Raw genomic sequence first — 19,198 nt, 5'->3', positions numbered from 1 at the left:
GGGAAGGGGGAGAAGCTTCACCATTCCCTTTTTTGGGGCGATCCATTTGGAAAGGATGATCATGCCAGCAGAAGTATTTTAGGAGAAGGAATTGTTTTTGCACTCTGAACAATATCAGGATTTGATTTTCTCACAGATGGCTGGGGGGATGTTTTGGGGTTTGTCTGTTTTTTCCTGGAAGCTGGAGAGCAGATACACCACTAAAACCAGCATGAACTGATGCATCTCTTGGGGCTTCAAGACACTGATTTGCTGTTTTATTGGAATGGAATTTCAATTTTCACATTGCTGTCACATCGCAATTTCCATATATCATCACATATTCCATCAGGAAGGAATGAAAACCCCCCTAGTTTTTTAAAACTGGGTGGACTGTAGAGACCTAACCATCTCCAACTGCTGAAGAAGCTTTCCAAATGGAAGGAACCATAAAAGGGCAAGGAAAAAAAAAATCGGTACTGTCACAAGCAACACCACTGCAGGGCAAAGGGTGCTTAATGGGTTAAACTTCATTGGATTTGGCTTTCTTCCTGTCCCTTAAACTCAAGTGAGAGCAGCCCTGCACCAGCAAGACAGAAGAGGCGGGTTCTTGTACTGACCGGCTCCGAGTCATAGCAATAATCATCCCAGCTCTGTCTGAGGGGTTTCTTTGTCATCTGAAAGCAAGGCAGAGCGGGTTAAGTGGTGTTCCCACCCCAAATCACCCCGACTACCTGCTCCCTAAGCAGGAAAAGAACTGTTATCCTGCAGAGTCATGCCCTAGTTTTATTTGTTTTAAGGGAAGATTCATGATGGTTTTGCATTCCTGGTGCTGGTTCCTGCTCATAGTGCACCTCATCGAGCGAGGCCCTCTCATCAATAATCCTAATGGATATACTAAAACCTCTTCTTGTCTTACAGACTTGGGACAACCCTTGGTTTACTTGGAGCTGAAGAGCCACTGATGCCAAAATCTCTCTGAAGAACAAATTTGGTTTGTTTCTACTCTCAACCTCTGCTCCAGACAAACACAAGTGCAGCAAAAGTGAGACTCTTCCAAACAACACTCCAAAGCTTTTTAGGCATCTGTGTCTTTTTCCAATCAGACAGAGATGGAGTTGAGAGAAGTCAAAGCATTACAAGTCCCAAGAGAGAGAGAGATGGCACTGGAGCTCCTGAGGAGCTGAAAATAAGGATCTCAATCTGCAAATGACTGTTTTCAAAATGGATAAAAGTTAACAACCAGCACAGAAAATACTCAGTGAGCTGCAGGCTGTGCAGGGGTGGGTTCACCTGCCATTGGGGGAGAGATGGAAAAGTCCCCCATACTCAGGGGATACTTTGAGTAAATCTGCATTTAAAAATAAATTGAAATCTTTATTTTCAATCTGCTCCCTGCTTATATAGAGAAGATTTTGGTTAAGTATCTGAATAGATTATTTCTCATCTGCAAAGCAAACTCCCCATTTGCTTTGCATAGCACAGCAAGAGTCGAGGAACCTGACTCAGGACAGAGTCACTCCTTCAGGGGCCTGGTTCAATATTTTATGGCTTCTCTATATGAATATTTAATTTTCAGTAAAACACTTCAGTTCATGTCTGAACTGGCTCTTTTTCCTTTTAAAAAGGCAGGGTCTTCTCCAGGACACATTTAAGAGGAGACTACAAATGTTAAAGGGTCCTTTTATAATTTTTCTCTTAAATGTTTCCCAAGTTTATTTTTCCATTTCTCCACTATCTCCTTTTTCCTTTTTCTCCTTATTTTCCTTTTCCTTTCTCCTGAAGGGCAGGGAATAGCAGCTACTGCACTGTCAGATGGTCTTCATGTGATACCATGCCCAGACCACATCTAAAGGCACGGTTTTTCCATAGTTGTCAGTGTTAACTCTAATCCTAATTACTAAAAAATTATTTAAAAACCACCCAAAAAGTGTCACTGGTGTTGATACACTGTGTTCAGGGAAGTCCAAAGTCTGCTTCCCTGATCCACTGGACTGATCTTAGCAGCTTTCTTCACCTTACTTGCCGCACAGCACTGTAATTTAGATTGAAATAAACATTTCACCCTAAATTACAATATTCCTACTGGTTCCTCACACTATGTGACTATGTGCTGTTAGATTTCTAATTTTCTTTTAAATATAAATGCTCTTAAACTGCTACGTAAAAGAAAAGGACTGTAATTAAAAGCAATGTTTTCAACAGAAAGCAACTGGATGGACCAACAAAAGCTGGGAATCCAACAAAACATTCCATCTTGGCATCTTCCCACTGCAAAACTGTGGCACAGATGGTGCTGGAGATCACACCATGTTCTCCAACCAATGCCTGAGGCATGGAGACTCCAGCAAAGAGCCTCCAGCCCTCGGAGTGCTCCTCACTTGGGAATATTTCCCCATCCAGCCATGGGTGTGTGGGAGTCGTTAATATACAGTGGATTTTGGTGTTGATTGCCTGCTTTAAAAACATCCTTAAAAAGCCCCTGGTAATTGAGAGCTATTCCTGAATGAAGTTATATTTCTATAAAGACTAAAGGCTATTTGTTTTGGGCTGTGGGTCCAAGTTTCTTTCCAGTTTAGGGGTTAAATCACTCTTTATTGTTCCTCATGTTTCAGCACCAAGAAAATTGCAATTAGTTAAAATCAACATGCAACTGAACTCCTCTTCCACATATTCCTCCTCTTTTTGGTCCATTTGAAGTCCCTACCTGCAAGACTCACTGGATAATTGTCTAAATACCTGAAGTAAATCAGTTTATTATAAAATTATCATAATATAAACTGAGTTTATTTGGCTGTTGGTAACACCTCATCCATCATTAATTCCCAGATTTTCAATGGCTGCTGTGGTTTTAGTTATATTAGACTTGTTCTATTGTTAAATTCAGAGGGTTGTGATAAAGCCAGCCAGAAGCTACAGAATTAGGACTTCCTCATGCAAGATGTTATATCCCAGTATGCCACATTTTCCCCTCTTCTCCTGCTCAGGAGACAGATATTAATGAGTAAATGGCATTCACACAGGGAACAGGAAATTCTGACTGTTTCTCCCTCCAGCAATCAAAAACTCAATACATTTAACATGCCCCAGGTACAGAAAACACTGATTATTTTTTCCTTGAAACACTACCAGGTGTTCACATTGCTAATGCAGAATTATTCCAATGACGGAAGACTTCCTATAAACCCTTAAAACCAACTTTTACTACTCCACACCTTTAAAAACCCCCACTTTTACTACTCCACACCTCTTCTTTATTAGCATTAAATATCAGCAGAAGAAAAAGCAAGACCAAGGATTGTATTCCTGTATAGAACTCCCACCTGGTTAAGGTAATGATATTCCTCTGGCTGCTTCAGGTGAAATGCTGATCTCTCCTCCTCGCTCGCTCCTGCCAGGAGGTAATAAAATACATGGTAGTTCCTGGTGACAAATGAAAAAGAAAAGCTGTTAGACTCGAAAATGAGCAGCAGCACTGAGCAGAAGCACATTGAAACCTCCCAACCTGATTTTCCAGCTCCCAAGCTCAGGCCTGACACCGTTTAGAGCTGGTCTGTACCTGCTGTGCAGGGACGAAACAGATTCAATTATGTCATGGAGAATGAGATCCCTCTTCTCCATCCAAGGACAGCCACTGCCCTAGAATTCTACTTTCTAGAATAATTTCTAGAAAACCTGGGATTCTCAGGTTTTCCTTCTGAACCATGTGCAATGCCTACATATTTCACAGAATCCCATAACCATTTAGGTGGGAAAAGACCTCCCAGACCATTGAGCCCAACCTGTGCCCAAACCCCCACCTTGTTCTCAGCTCAGAGCACTGAGTACCACATCCAGGAATTCCTTGGACATCTCCAGGGATGGGGACTCCAAACTGGGCAGCCCCTTCCAATGCCTGACCACACTGTCCTGGAAGAAATTCCTCCTGGTGTCCAACCTGAGCCTCCCCTGGCACAGCTTGATGCTGTTTCCCCTTGTTCTGTACCTTGTTCTCTGAGAGCAGACCTGACCGTCCCCAGCTCCTTTATTAGAGCCTGACCTCTTTTATTAGAATCACAACATATTTCCTTGCAATGAAGAAATTATGAATCTTCATACCTTATTACCATTAAAAAGACAATGACTTTCCAGTTGCAGTTCCATGAGACACGACTGAAAAATCTTTAAGTATTCAAAAACTCAAATATTCAAAATACCTGAATATCACTAATACTAAATCCACCCCAAGGGACACTCATCTGTTCTGCTTCCAGACGACTCTAAGACCATTTCTTTCTAAAATTAAAGCTGTGCTTTTATGTTGGATGTTTTCCAAGAGGATCCAAGTTTAATCATCTTGCAACACCCAAGAGGACGTTTGTCAAGGCTGTAGATGCTCTTTAACTCCAGGAACAGCCCTGGAGCATTCCAGAAAACTCACATATCTGTCTCCAAAGGGAAACACAGCCAGAAGTCTAAGAGTTGAAAGACAACTAAAGGCGGCAAAATTATTTAGAAGTGGAATAATAATTACTGGGAGAGGAGAGGAATATGCAATAAAGAATATGCAGCAAATTAGGAAAGAACACACTTCACATAAGTTCATTCTCTATATAATTTTGGCTCTTTCTAGAAGCCCCTCTAAAGGCTTCAGTGAACTGCAGAGAAAAATAAAAATACCATGCTTCTCTCCTAAAATGACATATTAAGCAGTTCACAAGTTGCACAAGAATGAAGTGGTACATAATAATCTATCTGCCATAAAGTCAGTGAAAATTAAATTAAATGTAATAATATTGTAGTGGTAGGTTCCCTGCTCATAGCAGGGATTGGAACAAGATAATCTTCAGGGGTCCCTTTCCAGTACACTCTATTCTATGATTCCATGGTAAGTCAAAGACTTCTAATAAAATAATGGAGTTTATTCCCTCCATTAGCACATTTCTCCCTAAACAACAAACTATTCAAATATAAAATGCAGCATTAATCTCTGCAGCACAGGGTTAAGAGCACGAAAATCCTGATCCTCCATGCAGCTCCACCAGAGATTTAAGTTATCTGTGCCACATACAGGAGTTAAACCCGAGCCTTGGGCAAAACAGAGGCACTCACCGCTCGTTGTGCTCCTGATAGACCAGTCGGGACTTCTCTAGGAGGTATTTTTCAACATAAGCTCTGCAAGGGAAGAATCAAAGCATCATTAATTTACCTGATACTCAGCTTCAACGAACACAGCTTTACTGGGGGCTTCAGCCTTGGTACCCACACAAAGAAATTTCAGCCTTGTTTCACTTAGTTATATAAATTTCTTCCTCAGCAGAACAAGCCCAATATTATGTTTGGCTTTTGAGGTTTTTTTGGTTTGATACCAAGCCAAAACTAACTTGGATCTGAAAAACATAATCTCAGATGCGTCAGCCTATGGGAAAGAGAAATGTTGTCCACAAGGAAGGAGCTCGGATCCTTATTTCATCCAAAGCCAGCAAAATCCCATTGCCTGCAGCCCAGGAGCCATGCACATGGAAATACCTCTGCAAGCAGAAGTGTGCAAGATGCCATTTAGCTGCAGAATCAGTCCCCAAATCCCTATTTCCCTCTTCTAGAAGAGTCACTTCTCACCAAAAATTTGGGTTATTAACTTCTGGCTCCAGTAAAAAAAAAATAAACAATTGCGACAGCTCCTCACTACAGTTTACATTTTCTCCAAAGAGCCTCCACAACACACTCAATTTACATATTAAATACTTTTTTCAGGTTTGTCAAGTTAAACAAAGCTTCCACAAGTTTTTTTCTTCCAAACAAACCTAACCAGTAATGACAGGGATTTAGAAGCTGGAGTTCTAGGTGGCAGTTTGGATAGTGGAGCTGTGCTTTTCTGGTGACACATGCCCAGTGATGTGGCACCCACAGTCGGAGCTATGGAGGAATTGGGAAACCCAATGAACCTTGGGCATGGTGGCACAAGGAGGTGCTTTCCTCCAGCACAGATGGGAAAGCCAGATCTAATTATTACCTCCAGCACAACTTTCTCCTTTCTTTCCATTAAAACTAAAATATAAATCACTTGGACATGCTGCAGAGGTTTTGTAAAAATTCTTATGGCAACTCTTGGAAGAGGTTACTGGAAGTGGCAAATCCAACTCCCCACTGGATGATCTTGCTGGACAGGAGGAGTAAAGGAAGACAGACAGCAAAGCTGTATTCCTGTTTATTCCCTGGGAGGAAGCTGGGAACAGTCTATGGATATTCCTCACCCACAGCTTGATGGGGTTTCTATGGTCCCTTTCTAACCTGAACCAAATTTTTCCTTCCCAAGCCATAATTCAAGGCAGGGTCAGGGAACACATGAATGAGAGCATGCAAGATCCCACTGATGAGATCCCATGGGATAACAGCTCAGACACTCCTGTACAACAACCTGCACGTCCTTGGCATTAATCCCTACCTCTATAATTTCTGCTCTTATTATAAACCACCCCAAAAATAATTGGAAAGGTCTTCTGGAAGTCATCTGGTCCCAACCACTATTTAAATCAGGGGAAATTCATTTATTTATTTATTAAATTTTATTTAATAAAGTTTCTATATTTTAAATTTTATTTTATATTTTTAATAGATGCAATTACAATGCTGTTTTGATAAAATTATTCCTTGCTTAGTGCAAAGGTCACAATGAATCCATGTCCCAAGAAAAAACATCTGTCCTTCCTTGTAACAGGATAGTGAGTAGGAAAACCAGCTTATGTCTTAAAAAGTTAATGTCTCCAAATTTCTTTTTATTTACCATTGTCACCTATCTCAGTTCAACCTTTAAGAGCAAAGAAAAGAAGTTCTATGGGAATGATCTTGTGTAAAACACTGACTTAAGCACACAGAGCCTGTATTTCACAGGGCTTTGATTTAAAGCCCTCCTAGCTGGCTCTAAAGCCTCTCCTATCTGGCTCTTCTGCCATTTCATGGATCGTGTCAGGTCTCAAGGCTTTTGATCATTTCATGGGGACTGAGCAGGTTGCAAAGACCTTCCTCCAGGCCTGGTTTATCACAGACTAGGATGTCCAAAATTCAGGAAGCCTCTTGCGAATGCCCTGACCTGCACCACTGCTCCCATTCCATCAGTCTGAGAGACCATCCAAAACTTCATCTTACAGGGTGGGGTTGGATCCTGCAGATTGGGTCCTGCTCCTGCCTGTTCCACCTCTTCAAGTTTGGGGGATTATACTCAGAGGGGCTGTAAGCAAATATTCAACTGCTATTTTCAACCTCTGAAGAGAGGAAAACTCTGATTAAGGGCTACAATTTATAGTTCCATTACCAAGGCTATTGATACACAGAACACAGGGTGATAATTGATTTGGGTTGTGCTAAAAATGTATAGACTAAGTTTTTAGAAAAATCTTCTTTCACAGGAAAAAAATATGGGCTTGTATGCTACATATACTTTTTGGTTTTAAAATCCTTATATTTTTCTTTAAACATCTTGTCTTTTCACTGGGGAGGCATTGCAACCTCATAGCAGTGCACAGTCACCTCATACTGTGTGACCAAAGACCAAGAAAGCTCATTTTTTAAAAAGCAAAGAAAACTCCTCCTATTTTATGAACTAGAATGCAGTTATTTGCATATCTCTGCCAAATAAAAATAGAGGCCACAACCACAGTGCTGCTACATCATGCCAAGATAATACATAGTTAAGGCATTTGTTGGATTCTTGTTACCCAGGAGGTATTAAAAAAATGAGGTTTTTCCTTTTAAGAGAACTGTGCAGCAGAATTAAATAAGGGGAGGAAAAAGAGCATCAGGTTTGACGTGGGATGCAAAACCAGTGGGAAAGGACGTGGAGTACCCAAGCCCACTCAAAAATTAATGACAGCTCTTTGTGTGATACTGTTCTGCTGAAAAATAAGAAAGCAAAAAAAATTGTAAAGCAATTCTCTAAATAACAACAAAGTCCCAGCAAGAGGTCTCTTAGCAAACTGCAGAAATTATACAGCCCCTGAAATGCTGCTTCTACTCCTCATTTTTCCAACTGACTCAGTTAACCTGGACAAAAAGGGGGTGTTAACGAAGCCCTGCTCATTTACAGCTCCTTGGTGATGATCTGATGCCATGGAAATTACCTGAAGCCAGAGAAAAAGCTGGGTTATGTAGTTCCATACCTGCCATGGGCAGGGACACTTTCCACTAGAGCAGGGTGCTCCAGGCCCCATCCAACCTGGCTTTGGGCACTGCCAGGGATCCAGGGCCAGCCACAGCTGCTGTGGGCAACCTGTGCCAGGGCTGCCCACCCTCACAGTGAAGAATTCCTTCTCAATATCCCATCCATCCCTGCCCTCTGGCAGTGGAAGCCATTCCCTGTGTCCTGTCCCTCCATCCCTTGTCCCCAGTCCCTCTCCAGCTCTCCTGGAGCCCCTTCAGGCCCTGGCAGGGGCTCTGAGCTCTCCCTGGAGCCTTCTCCTGTCCAGGTGAGCACCCCCAGCTCTCCCAGCCTGGCTCCAGAGCAGAGGGGCTCCACCCTCAGAGCATCTCCCTGGGCTCCCCTGGGCTCTGTCCAGCAGCTCCACGGCCTCTCTGTGCTGGGCCCCAGGGCTGAGGCAGCTCTGCAGGTGGGGCCTCACCTGAGTGGGGTAGAGTCCCCATTTCCTGCTGCCCATGCTGAGGGATCAGCCCAGGCCATGGGGAGTTTCTGGGTCCCCAGTGCACATGTCCATGAGCTTCTCATCAATCATCACCCCAAAATTATTTTCCTTGGGTCTGCTCTTAAATTTCCAAAGTTGAAATAAACTGAGGAGAACCACAGTGGAGACAAGGATCTCCTTGCAGTGACCTGGGAGGAAGAAGAGCCCTTCCCTAGTCAAGGGTTGAGTTAAGGAGCGACTTGGAGGGAGAGCCTGAGTGGAAGAAAGAGCCTGAGAGCAAGAAAGGTGTGGCTCAATGGCCTCCAGAACTCCCAGCCAGAGATTAAATCCTTCCCTAGGCTCCTGAGCCTGTGCCAAACCTTTCACTCCACATCTACTGCTCAGGCCCTACCCCATCCCAGCACAAACCTTCACCTTTTCTGCCTTAACTCCTGTCTGGTGAGGAGATGCTGCTTTTCAGGTTCATTAAAAATTTGATATCAGGATTATGGAGAGCTCAGCTGGCTTGAAGGCAGCTCAGATGCATCCACACCTCAGCACCTGCCTTGGATGCACCAATATTTCCATGCCAGCAGATTTTAGTAAGCTAAAATGTATGAATTTTTATTTCCTATCTCCATTTGGGGAAAGATACTGACCAAAGCAAGGAACACCCTACTGCAGCCTGGTTTGGGTTCACCCAGCACCCCCACCCCGTTCCCACTTACCCTCGCACGGTGCCTGTCTCCTGGTAATTCACTTGGATGAATTTGCCAAAGCGACTGGAGTTGTTGTTATGGGCTGTTTTTGCATTTCCAAATGCCTGTGAAAAGAGGGAGATGCCATCGTTACACTGGAAAAGCCACCGCCTTGCCTGATTTCCATGGGCATCACTCACAACTGAACTTGGGGATTTTCCTATCATTTCACATCAAAAAACAGGGGATGGGGAAAGTTTCTTGAGAGGCTCACAAAAGAATCTAAGGAGCTGCTAGGAACCATGTACCTTTGCAAGCTGGTGTTCATGAAGAGAAGGTAAACACTGGTTAAAAATAAAGTGTGAGCTGCACAGAAGAGATTTAATGTTTGAAGTTATTATAGTCTGCATTAAAGCTGTGCTTTAATCATTTAAATAAATGTACAAGTACACTGCTCCAACAGGACTCCACATTTTAATGAGCTAGAGGAAGCTGCTTTTTAATTATATGTGGAATTAAGGGGGAAAATGCTTTGAAGGCTACTCAGACTAGATAATGTCATACACATCATTGGCATAACCCAGAGTATTTTCAGCATTTCAGACACTCTAGTTTCCATTTGCTGCTGTTGCTTCTCCAAAATCAAAATGCTTTTAAGTCTTTGTTATGCAAAGCTTTTATTCCAACCCTGCCTTACCAAAGCACCGACTGGAGAGAGTAATTTTTGCCATTTAAAAGAAATCTCTGAACTGAAACTGCTATTTTCAGTTGTGCCTAAATCACTTTCATAATCATCTGGACCATGGTGACAGAGTCTGCCAAGCTGCCAGGTCCAATTAATGCTTCATTTATTAAACCAGTTTTCATAATCACACACCTTTTCTTCTAAGTCAAATTTATTTAAGGTAATTATAATTTCAGAGATAATTTCCAAGTGTTGCTCATGTATGGGCATTTTGTGCTGAGGCTTAACATCAGAGCTCAGCTCCCAGTAGATTTATTCCCTGCTCAGCTATTTATTAGAAAAGATTAAAAGGGCTTTCCATCTATAATCTGAAGCTTTTCAAATGACCTTTGTGGATTTAACTTCCCAACTAAAAGCAGAATATAAAAGCCAAATGAAATGAGACCTTGGAGAAAGGGTATTGGACACATCCCGTCCATGCATGATCCGGTTCCCTTTCTAGGCTGATTTATATCCCAAATTGCTCAGATTTAATGATTTAAGAACACACAGAGGTTTGCCATGGAATAAGAACATGCTTTCCCCCCCTCATCTGAATACAGGGATTTGTTTAAACTCCAACTATTGCATATGAATCTGCTTTAGTTGACTAAAGCAGGTTCTGGGAGAGCTGAAACCTGCCGAGCAAACAGGTTATTCTGGAGAGATGATTCCAGAGCTGCAGCTCGGGAAACCTGCAAAGAAGTCACATTTTTTTTCAGGCTGTTCACACTTTTTTCTTGCTTATTCAGCCCAAAAATCCTCCCTGCACCCAGCATCCCCTCTCAACCCACCCTCCAGAGGACATCAAAGGCACCCACACCTCCCCTGAAGCACCAAATCTCCCCTAGAGATGAAAATCCAGTCATCCTCTCCCCAGACCAGGAATTTTGATATTAAAAGACAGGACAGTGTTTAAGATTTCCAAAGGATTGACCTCCAGGTATTTCAGCGAGCAGAGACTCAGCAAGAAGCTTTTAAGCAGAATATTCAAGACATGCAAGTGCATCACCTTATATTTAAGTATTAAATTGCATTAATTAGGATACAAGAACTTCTCTGCTATGGGATCACTTGCACTAATAAACCATCTTAAGGCAATGAGATAAAATTTCTATATGCCTAATTAACATGGCTTGTTAGAGAAGCAGCAAGATGAACCTGAACGGACCAAACAGGAGGCAGCACAGTTTTATATCATCTCATATAATAAATTTTCATAAAATTTAATAAAGAATTTAAGCAAAGAGCAATGTTAAGAAGATTTTCTAGTTCGATTCACTGTATTTCCACCCTAACTAATCACGCACAGAGACAAACAAGGTCTATTTATTGGGACTTCTTTGGGGAAAGCCTTGCTCAGGAATCAATCTTTCTTATTCTGTAACAAGGAAATTTAGGAGAAAACATTTCAAATATAGGAGTGGGGAACAGCAAGATTCCTCTTTTTTTATGAGCTTTTTTGGGGATGAATGTGCCAGACCACATGATATGTTATAATCCAAATGCCTCCAGAAATCACAGCCCATAATGTTCCTCTTTCATGCATTTTTATTTTGTGCTGATATAAATGAGAAAGGTCTTTGGATCCCTTCTTGTGCAAACTTCGGGTGACTCCAGGCCTGGCATGCTGGGAAAGGGCCAACAAGTAGCTGGAGAAACGTCTGGTGTTTGATTTGAGACAACTTAATACATTTTTGTTTGCTTTACTCACAGGGTTTCTTTTGCAGGACTGTTGGGCTATAAAAAAGTGCTATTAATTCAATTTATACATGTCTAATCCATATAGACCAGACCAGAACACCCTGTCCCTTGCAAACGGGGCAGAATATAATAGCTCAACCTCAGAAAATGAGTTATAACTTCTCTAAAACAAATTATCTTCTGTTCATTTGATTGCCCTTTACTCACTCATTGATTCGAAGCTGCTGAGCAGCTCAACGGACAAAACTCCGTAACAGCATTCCGAGGATTCTTGGGGAGACCAAAGCTTTTACTGGCCAGGGCTCAACTTTTGGAAGGAAACAAAATTCAATATGTTCCTCTGTAGGAGCTGGGAGTCCCTCTGGACCCAGGGGGTGATCCAGCAGTTTGAGAAGGCAGGAGAGAGCAGCTCCATTCCTCCTCCTCCAGCCCTCCTGCACAAAGAGATGCCTATTGGCACGAGGGAAAAAATGGGATTAACAGTTTCCTGGCTAAATGCTCCACGTTCCTCCTGATCCCAGAGGCCTGCAGCCTCCTCGTTCTTGACTGAGTATTGATGCAATCTGGATTAATTCCAGATTACAGTCAGAATAAGGATTATTTTAATGTCGTTTCTGAAAATAAGTCATTTTCCAAACCTCAGCAACTGGGAAAACACCGTGGTGACTTGTTCTTATCTGGCAATAAAACACTGTTCTATATATCATCCAAATTGAATGTTATTCCTCCATAGAGTAACAGCAATATTCTCCTACAGAATAACAGCTGCATTCCCTTATGGAATAACAGATTCTGTGGTAAAAGAACTCGTGGAAATACAGGCCTTTGCCAGCATATTTTAGGTCCCCAGGCCTAAGATGAGCCTTTAGCCCTCACTCTTAGAGGGAAAAATAAAGGATATGAACTATATTAATACATAAGAGTTTTTAAATGGTTCCCCATGAACCTGAAATGTAAATTGAATTTTTTAGAAAGTCATACTATGAATATACCAGGAGAACAGCAAGTTGACTGCTTAAATCTCAACTATGCCATTGTGGAATACTTATATTAATAGTTATATTCCATTGAGGGGCATGGAAGGGACTGGGAGCAAAATTCCATCAAGCTCATTAATGCCAGAGAGAAGAAACAGGTTAATATCAGAAAGACAGCGGTGGAGGATTCAAATTCTCTGGTTTACTGTGAAATTTGGAGTTCATTAATCAAATGTATTCATAAAGTATTAATGACTTGTAACTGTGTGAGCATGTTGGGAACAGCTTTGCTAAAATCTATTTCCCACCAAATAATATAAATACGGAAGGGTCTGGAGCACCAGGAATGGCTGAGGGAGCTGGGGCAGTTCAACCTGGAGAAAAGGAGGCTCAGGAGGGATCTTCTGGCTCTGCACAACTCCTGACAGGAGGGGACAGCTGGGGAGGTCGGGCTCTGCCCCTAGGGAACAGGGACAGGAGGAGAGGAAATGTCCTGAAGCAGTGCCATGGAAAGTTTAGGTTGGATATTAGGAAAAAAACTTCCACATAAAGGGTTGTCAAGCATGGGAACAGGCTGCCCAGGGATGTGGTGGAGTCCCCATCCCTGGAAGTGCTCAAAAAAAGACTGTACGGGTCACTTGGGGACATGGTGTGGTGATGAACGTGGTGGTGGTGCTGGGTGATTGTTGTATTGAAAATCTTCAAGGCCTTTTCCCACCTTAAACCCCCCATGATTCCATGATGCACATGTAGCATTCACCTACAGCTTCTGCTGGAGAAACACAATGTGTATCTACAAAGAGTGGTGGATTCAAACATCCCCTGTAATTTATTTCCAGATTTAAGGGCTGTTTATCCCAATATTCTATAACTATGCTTGGAAAAAAAAAATCCATAAACACTTTCACTCCAAATTAAAAAAACACACAGGGAAGGAAAATAGCGTGTTGGATTTTTTAAAATTTAATGTCTTTTATGTGTCCAGGGCACTCATAAGTTTCTTCCTCCTCCTGAAACATATACAGCAGGATGATAAAGATAATTTTCCCTAGTTTTAATTCCACCTGAAACCAAACTCCCAGCACTCTTCTTGCCCTGTTATATTGCTTTTTAACAGAAATATATTGAATTATGTCCAGAACATAAACAGCACGTACACTACTTAAGTTAAAGCCATGGTAAATCCCTTCCCATTATTGCTCCTGCCCTGGGAAGAGCTTTTAAACCTGCAGCTCCCACCTCCTGATAAAATCTTCCAGCCCACATGGATCTACTCAAGCAACCCCACTTTGATGGACCTCTCAGACTTTCAATTCCCACAAGGAGCCACCTCAATGCAGAGAGATCATGGCGCCTAAGGAAGCACCAAAGCCAAAAGGTACAACTTGAATAAAAGAAAAATAGCAAAGAAAAATAGCTTTTATGGGAACTCTTCAAGCTGTGGTTCAACAGTAACACTGAAAATCTAATTTACAGCAGCTAAACATGACTCAAAGTGCCAACACCTCAGGGTTTTGCTCTCGGTTGTGGCTCCATGTCCCACACTGAGGGATGAACCCAGCGGTGCTTTTGTGGTCAAAAGCACAAACCACAGATTATTTATAGTGTTCGTGCTGCAATGCCTGAGCAGGGCCCGAGCCCGCCCCACAGCCCTGAGCTGCCACACACTGACCTTTAAAGTCCTGCAAACTTTCCTGTCTCGCTGATCTTTGCTTCAAGGGGCCATTGCAGCACCTTGAAGAGCAAACACGGGTTTTCCGTTTCACAGAACGCAGGACCACAGAGTGGTTTGGGTTGGAAAGGACCTGGAACATCATCCAGGCTCAGCCCCTGCCGTGGGGACACTTTCACTGTCCCAGGGTGCTCCAAACCCCATCCAACCTGGCCTGGAATGCTTCCAGGGATCCAGGGGCAGCCACAGCTGCTCTGGGCAGCCTGTGCCAGGGCCTCACCACCCTCACAGAAAAGAACTTCTTCCTAACGTCCAATATACATATCTCCTTTTTAGTTAAAAACTGTTCCCCCTGCGTCCTGTCCCTCCATCCCTTGTCCCAAGTCCCTCTCCAGCTCTCCTGGAGCCCCTTCAGACCCTGGAAGGAGCTCTGAGGTTTCCTTGGAGCCTTCTCTCCTCCAGGTGAGCACCCCCAGCTCTCCCAGCCTGGCTCCAGAGCAGAGGGGCTCCACCTTCAGAGCATCTCCCTGGCCTCCTCTGAACCCTTGAACCAAAACATGACAAAGTAACTTAAATTCAAGGTGTATAATGACAAAATGTCTGTTTGTTTGTTTGTTTAAAGATTGGTGATATTTGTCTCTAAAATTTTAAATAAAGCATGTCCTGCCTGTGGGCATGAACAGAATCTAATCCTACACCAGTCTTTGGCAGCAAACACAGCAGAACATCTCCTTGGTGGTGTCTGCTTCCTGCGGTAGCTGGATTTTTTGCTCATGAGTTTCTCAAACCCATGGAGTTTCCTGTTTCTTCCATAAAATCAATACTCAACTTTTAAGCAGGTGCAGCAACCAAAAGGTGCACACCTATCCTGTTCCTGCTCTTTGCTACCCACGAAAGAACCTTTCAAGTATATGAGCTACAAGTACTTCAGATGGGGAAAGTCCAGAGGATAAAGACACCTGGGAAGTGCTGATGAGACCCTTCCTCTCCCTCCTGCCCCTATGGAGGACAGGTCCATATGGCTTGCAAAGACTGCCCAAAGGGCCAAGACCTTATTTAACGGTCCTCCCTACACCGACTAAGCATACAATTTATTGCATTTATGAAGTTTAAAATGTTCTTCATCCCTTCACTGATACTTCACTGTCAATGGCAGTACAGCCATCACTACATGGAATTAAACTCGGCAAGATTCTTCCAACAAAAAGCACACCAAATCCTTCATTCCATAATTACAATTAATGAACAGCAGCCAAGTGAGTTCTGTTCCATTAACAAACAAACCCTCTTGTGATTAAACTGATGTATAAAATACAATCCTCATGGTATAAACTATAAAACACCTTTTAAAATATTTTTTTCTTATTACAGACAGTTTATGCCAACTTAAAATGTCTTGTCATGGTAAGACACTTGCACAGACCCTACCTGGGGTGAAGACTGAAATTATTCTGGGATAGCACCTTCCCCCTCTGGGGAATCATGTCAACATCCTGGAATGGAGAATCATGGAATCGTGGAATAGCCTGAGTTGGAAGGGACCACTGAGTCCAACTCCTGTCCCCACACGGACACCACAATAAATCCACATCCCTGAGAGTGCTGTCTGAACTGCTGGGGCTCTGGAAGCCTTGGGGCTGTGACCATTCTCTGGGGAGATTTCTGAGTGCCTGACCCTGCTCTGGGGTAAGAACCTCTCCCTGATATCCAACCTAACTCTTCCCAACACAGCTCCAACCATTCCCTCAGGTCCTGTCCCTGATCACCACGTTGGAGCTCAGTGCCTGGAGAAATTAAACAACAATTTTTTTGCAACAACTTGTCTTAAAATACAGGCTCAGTTATGACCACATGTCTTTGCACACATTGAGTTTGCACTCCCCAGTAAAAATATGGAAGAGAAGGACTTTTAATGGGAGAGCAGCAATTTATAGAAGGTTTAGGAGTCAATTTAGTTGAAGTGCCAATGTAATGGAAATATCCACAGCACCATTATGGGGTAAAATACCTGAGAAAAACCCTATAAGCATCACTAGAATACACCCTTATTTGGGAGATTTGATGCACCGATTGTATCAGCTATATAAGAAATAGGATTCAGTATCTGCATTCCCAGCAAACACTTCAGTGTTGGCAAAATATTCCTCCTTTTCCTATATTTAAGAACTGCAGCTTCTTCCTTTCAAGTGATGCAAGGAATTGCCATGAAACCACAATGCAAGAAAACAAAACCCCAAAACCCAAGCAAAGCCTCCGACCTAAGTCCTCATCCCGAACAGGGACAGTTTTCCTATACAAATTCAATAATGGGGAAAAAAGCCCGGCTGAGCTGGCAGTCACCAGCAAACGCCCGGATCCTGGAGGCAGAGGCTGCCAAATCCCCACGGTCTGGCCGACATTCCTGCTCCTCTGCTCAGACATTCATGTTGTTGTGAGCAGGGTGGACAACCCTGGGAAGAACAGCCAAAGGCTCATGTTTTCCAGCAAACTCGCATACATTGGCCAGCAAATATTCGGGTGGAAAAAAAAGTCTTGATCCTAGGTTGAGCTTCGGATTTAAAGAAGCATCCCAAAAGGAAGTTGGGAAACTTGGTGTTATTATAGTGTCTCTCCCAACATTCATGTTCTGCAGCCAAAGAACAAACTTTACTCTGTCAAATGCAGGCAGCAAGTGTCCAACAGGTGCCAGGAATGAGAAATATCTCCTTATTGGTGCTTCAAATTTATAGGATAAAGACATAAAATAATCACAATAAAACAGTAACAGCAATAAAGTGACCAGCTGGAAACAAGTCATAGCTAAAGGAGGAGGTTTTACACTCCCCCAGTCAGCAATACAAGTACTGTAAACAAGCACTGCAGTGGGAACAAAGCAGCACCAATAGAATGACAACAGATTACCCATGATGAGCCATTAATGTATATATTTCAAGTGATGACTGAGGAGGGTATAACCTATATAACAGGTTATACTATGCATTGCAACATCAAGCTATAGCACTATTTCCTTCTCACCTTTCATAATCCCCTTATGCAGAGCTGGATGAAGTGCAGCGATGCAGCACAAACTGCAGCTGCAGCAAATAAAACTTGTCTGCCATTGCTAGAAACAGCCTCACACAGTGCCAGGAGCACTGCTGGCTCCCTTTACTTTAAATAAAGTAATACTGCAAATAACAGAGTGAGAGCAGCCCCAGGGGGACATTTGGGATGTTGGTGGAGGAGAAAACAGATCTTCCCTGACAGCCCAAACCCCCCATGGCCTGGGCTGAACTCTCAGTGTGGGCAGCAAGGGAAGAGAGGATTCTGTCCCTCTGCCCCACTCAGGTGAGGCCCCACCTGCAGAGCTGCCTCAGCCCTGGGGCCCAGCACAGAGAGGCCGTGGAGCTGCTGGAGCCAGTCCAGAGGAGGCCAGGGAGATGCTCTGAGGGTGGAGCCCCTCTGCTCTGGAGCCAGGCTGGGAGAGCTGGGGGTGCTCACCTGGAGAGGAGAAGGCTCCAGGGAGAGCTCAGAGCCCCTGCCAGGGCCTGAAGGGGCTCCAGGAGAGCTGGAGAGGGACTGGGGACAAGGGTCTGGAGGTACAGGACAAGGGGGAATGATTTCCCACTGCCAGAGGGCAGGGATAGATGGGATATTGGGAAGGAATTCCTGGCTGTGAAGGTGGTGAGGCCCTGGTACAGGTTGCTCAGAGAAGATTTGGCTGCCCTTGGATCCTTCGAAGTGTTCCAGGCCAGGTTGGATGGGGCTTGAAGCACCCTGCTCTAGTGGAAGGTGTCCATGTCCATGGCAGGGGTTGGAACAAGATAGGCTTTAAGGTCCTTCCAACCCAAACCATGCTGTAATTCCATTATAAACAGGTAACAACATTCTCAGCACCACATTTGCCTTTTCCTTCTCAAGGCTGAGGCTTTTGAGTCTCCAGAGCTCCTGATCACTCGTGTCTTATCTACCCTGAAGCCCCTGATAAAGAAAATATAACTTTTCTATTTTCAGTCATCCCTCCACATATTTCAGTGCTCTGCAGAAGACAGGGGTAAATTCCTATCTCCAAAGCACCTCCTGGTTTTTAGAGCATGGAGATTACATCCAGCTGTAGAAAGCCACCCCTCACCTGTGGCTTCACATCCTTCCCAAAGTAACATGGTTTGAGTCCTTTTGGCCTATTGTCTTGGAAACACTGATGTTTCAAATGACACAGTACACAAACCAAGTGCTGCTTTTTAAGACATAATCATCATCATGCAAAAACATCCACACAGGAAACTATAACCTGAGAGCACTGTAGGACGTTTTGCTGTGCTCTTGTTGCCGTTGTCACCTGCTGACAGCTCTTGTACCACTCAGAGACTTGCTGAAGCTGTGACTCGCTGATTTGAGGAGCTGGTGATGACAAGTTGCCATCGCCTGAGCCTGACTGTGGTTCCCACTGCCACACCACAAACCTCAGGTGGAGCAGCTGTGGACCCTCAGCCTGAGGGCAGAGTCCTGGAAAGTCATCTTGAAGAAGACACAATGTCAACCCCAGGTGGAAGCCACAGCCCCTGCCCAGCACAGAAATTCAACATTGCCCATTGGCAGGAGGCTCATCCCTTGCAGAGGCATCTTCACCAGCTTCCATCCCCTCCTTCCCAGGCATCCCAAATTTTGGGAGAGGGATGTGGTCTGGTGGACAAGCCTTGGACACTCTCCAGTCCCTGGAGGAAGACTTTCCAAGTCCCTTCAAGACTCTGTTTTTTTACCCTTTTTATGAATATAATGATTTGACAAGGGGCCATAAATGTTTGGAAATGAAGTTTCAACTCCCTATTGCATACTTGGGTAGCTGAAAAAATGCTCAAAAAAAAAAAAAG

General features: G+C 43.5%; 1 protein-coding gene across 6 annotated transcripts in view; it reads right to left on the bottom strand.

Annotated features, from left to right (window-relative positions):
- The window catches only part of MYO9A (myosin IXA), a 175,289-nt gene that overhangs the window by 104,324 nt on the left and 51,767 nt on the right, over positions 1 to 19,198 (bottom strand). For 5 of the 6 annotated variants that reach the window (XM_021554201.3, XM_021554204.3, XM_021554202.3 and 2 more), the window contains exons 3-6: positions 9,302 to 9,396; positions 5,071 to 5,133; positions 3,303 to 3,402; positions 600 to 656 (exon numbers count right to left, since the gene is read on the bottom strand). In XM_021554201.3, coding sequence (XP_021409876.1) covers positions 600 to 656; positions 3,303 to 3,402; positions 5,071 to 5,133; positions 9,302 to 9,396 — 315 coding nt within the window. The remainder of the gene's footprint in view (positions 1 to 599; positions 657 to 3,302; positions 3,403 to 5,070; positions 5,134 to 9,301; positions 9,397 to 19,198) is intronic. The other variant, XM_021554206.3, reaches the window with a different exon arrangement.

The sequence above is a fragment of the Lonchura striata genome, chromosome 11, assembly GCF_046129695.1.
Source record: "Lonchura striata isolate bLonStr1 chromosome 11, bLonStr1.mat, whole genome shotgun sequence".
NCBI lineage: Eukaryota > Metazoa > Chordata > Aves > Passeriformes > Estrildidae > Lonchura > Lonchura striata.
Note: the sequence above shows the minus strand (reverse complement) of the source record. Positions and strands in the feature narration are given on the sequence as shown.